Below are 1,827 nucleotides of genomic sequence, written 5' to 3'. Positions count from 1 at the left end.
TTCTACATTATTTTTTACTTACCTCATTATAGTTGTTTCTCTGCTGTAACCTCAGACCTCTTTTTGATTTTTAGCTGGAAAACCAAATAGGATTCCTTTTGAAATTTTATACGCATTTGGAATTAATATAAATGATGAGTAGCTTGTCAGTATTGCCACTGCCCTACTCGGGGAACGCTCTGGCTTTGTGATGTATCTTCGTAGTTACGGGCTCCCCTCCCCTCCCACTTTGCAACCTGATGTTCTGGATGATTAAAAAAAACCAAACAAACAAAAAAACCCACAACACTGATTTCCAAGTAAGTGGATCAAAGCAAAAACGCTTGAGCTATAACAAGTACTGAACAAATGCGGGTGGCATGATACAACGTACTTTTTTACTCGGTAACACATAGACAGGAAATTCAAAGAAGAAAGCGCTCCGGATATGGGATCTTGCATGGCGATGTTTTGAGCAGATTCCTTACACGTTGGTATTTCATTTTCAAGGGCTCTTGTTGATTCAAGACCTCAGTCCCAGACCAGGGGCTTGATGACGACATAGCCTTGAATTTCATAGTTCAGAGCACTCCAGTCCAGGACGTTGGGATCGAGGAGGTAGGAGCCTTGCTGCACGGACAGGATCTGTTGTGCGGACAGCACGGAGTCCCACATGTACAAGTCCCCGATCTCCCCTACAAAGGACTGGTTCTTCTGAAACGCCCCTCCGTAGGAATCCTGCTCCTGCCCCAGGACGATCTTGGGCTGAGTTGCCACCGAGTAGCCCCGCTTCAGGCCCTTTTTCACCAGTGGCTTCTCGTTGATCCAGAACTCGGCAATGCCGGTGGAAGACTCCCAGGTGACACAGATGCGTGTGGGGCTGGGAAACGCCTCGGCAACTTTGGAGGTGACTTTGGTTCCTCCGACGTGCAATGAGTACTCCCCAACCCTTTCCTTGTAGACCAGGATCTCATTGTCCTTGCCTCGGGCGTTGTAGGAGAAGAGGCTGTAGGCACGGTTCAGGTCGCTGTAGGCTCGGAAGCACAAGGTAAAGCTCTGCAGAGGTTTCTCCAGCTTTGGAGTCAAGGTCACGTGGTCAGTAGAAGATTCTTGAGGGAACACAAAAACCTTCCCACGGAGGTCTGTGGGGTAGAGAAATAGGACCTTCACCCTACATGCAGGGAGGAAAGTAACTTACCCAACCCCCTTTCTCATCTCGTTCTCCCTGATCATCCCCTGAATCCCCTACCTGTGTAAGAAAAGGCTCCCGGGAGACTGGCAAGAGTGAAGACCCAAAGCAGCAGCTTGTCCATGCTCTCGACCTGGGGCTGTGCTGGCAGCGGGGTGAGCCGGGTGAGGGTACAGAGAGCACCGTGGTTGTCCCCCAGCTTCTGAGACTCACGCTGTTAGACCTCAGGCTCCCCAGGGTTTATATGCAGCTGTGGGGGAGGGGAGGATGGAGAGCACCAGGGATGTGTGAGGGATTTGCCAGCCTGCCCCCAGTCCCCGGGGTCAGAGCTGCTGAAGGAAGGAGGGTGGGCCCTGGCCAGGGAAACTACTGGGGGTTATTTATTAGCTACAAGGGACTGCTAGGGTGCCACCCCTGTGACCTCGTTCTGGGCTGGGAGAGCGGCGGTGGAGCTGGCAGGAAGGGGCCTGGTTGGCCCGTGGAGGTGGGGGCTCACCCCTCTTGTCTCTAGGGGCCTCTGCCGGGACTTCCTGAGCTCTGGCCTCTGTGGGTTGTGTGTGCAAGGCCTCGCCTCTCCGTGGTTCTGTGGAGCGGAATTCTGCGTATAGAACGTCCTGGGATTCTGCTTTCTGCAGATCAGGAAGAGGCCCTTCACCTTT

General features: G+C 52.7%; 1 protein-coding gene across 1 annotated transcript; it reads right to left on the bottom strand.

Annotated features, from left to right (window-relative positions):
- Positions 1-358: 358 nt before the first annotated feature.
- Positions 359-1,488, bottom strand: APCS (amyloid P component, serum). The gene is made up of 2 exons (XM_045784618.2): positions 1,229-1,488; positions 359-1,121 (listed from the first exon to the last, which is right to left on the bottom strand). The coding sequence occupies exons 1-2, from the start codon at positions 1,290-1,292 to the stop codon at positions 511-513; spliced, it is 675 nt and encodes a 224-aa protein (XP_045640574.1). The 5' UTR covers positions 1,293-1,488; the 3' UTR covers positions 359-510.
- Between the last annotated feature and the right edge of the window lie 339 nt (positions 1,489-1,827).

This window comes from Ursus americanus, chromosome 2, assembly GCF_024610735.1.
Source record: "Ursus americanus isolate L20-20 chromosome 2, mUrsAme1.1.p, whole genome shotgun sequence".
NCBI classification, from domain to species: domain Eukaryota; kingdom Metazoa; phylum Chordata; class Mammalia; order Carnivora; family Ursidae; genus Ursus; species Ursus americanus.
This window is presented reverse-complemented; position numbering and strand designations above follow the sequence as displayed.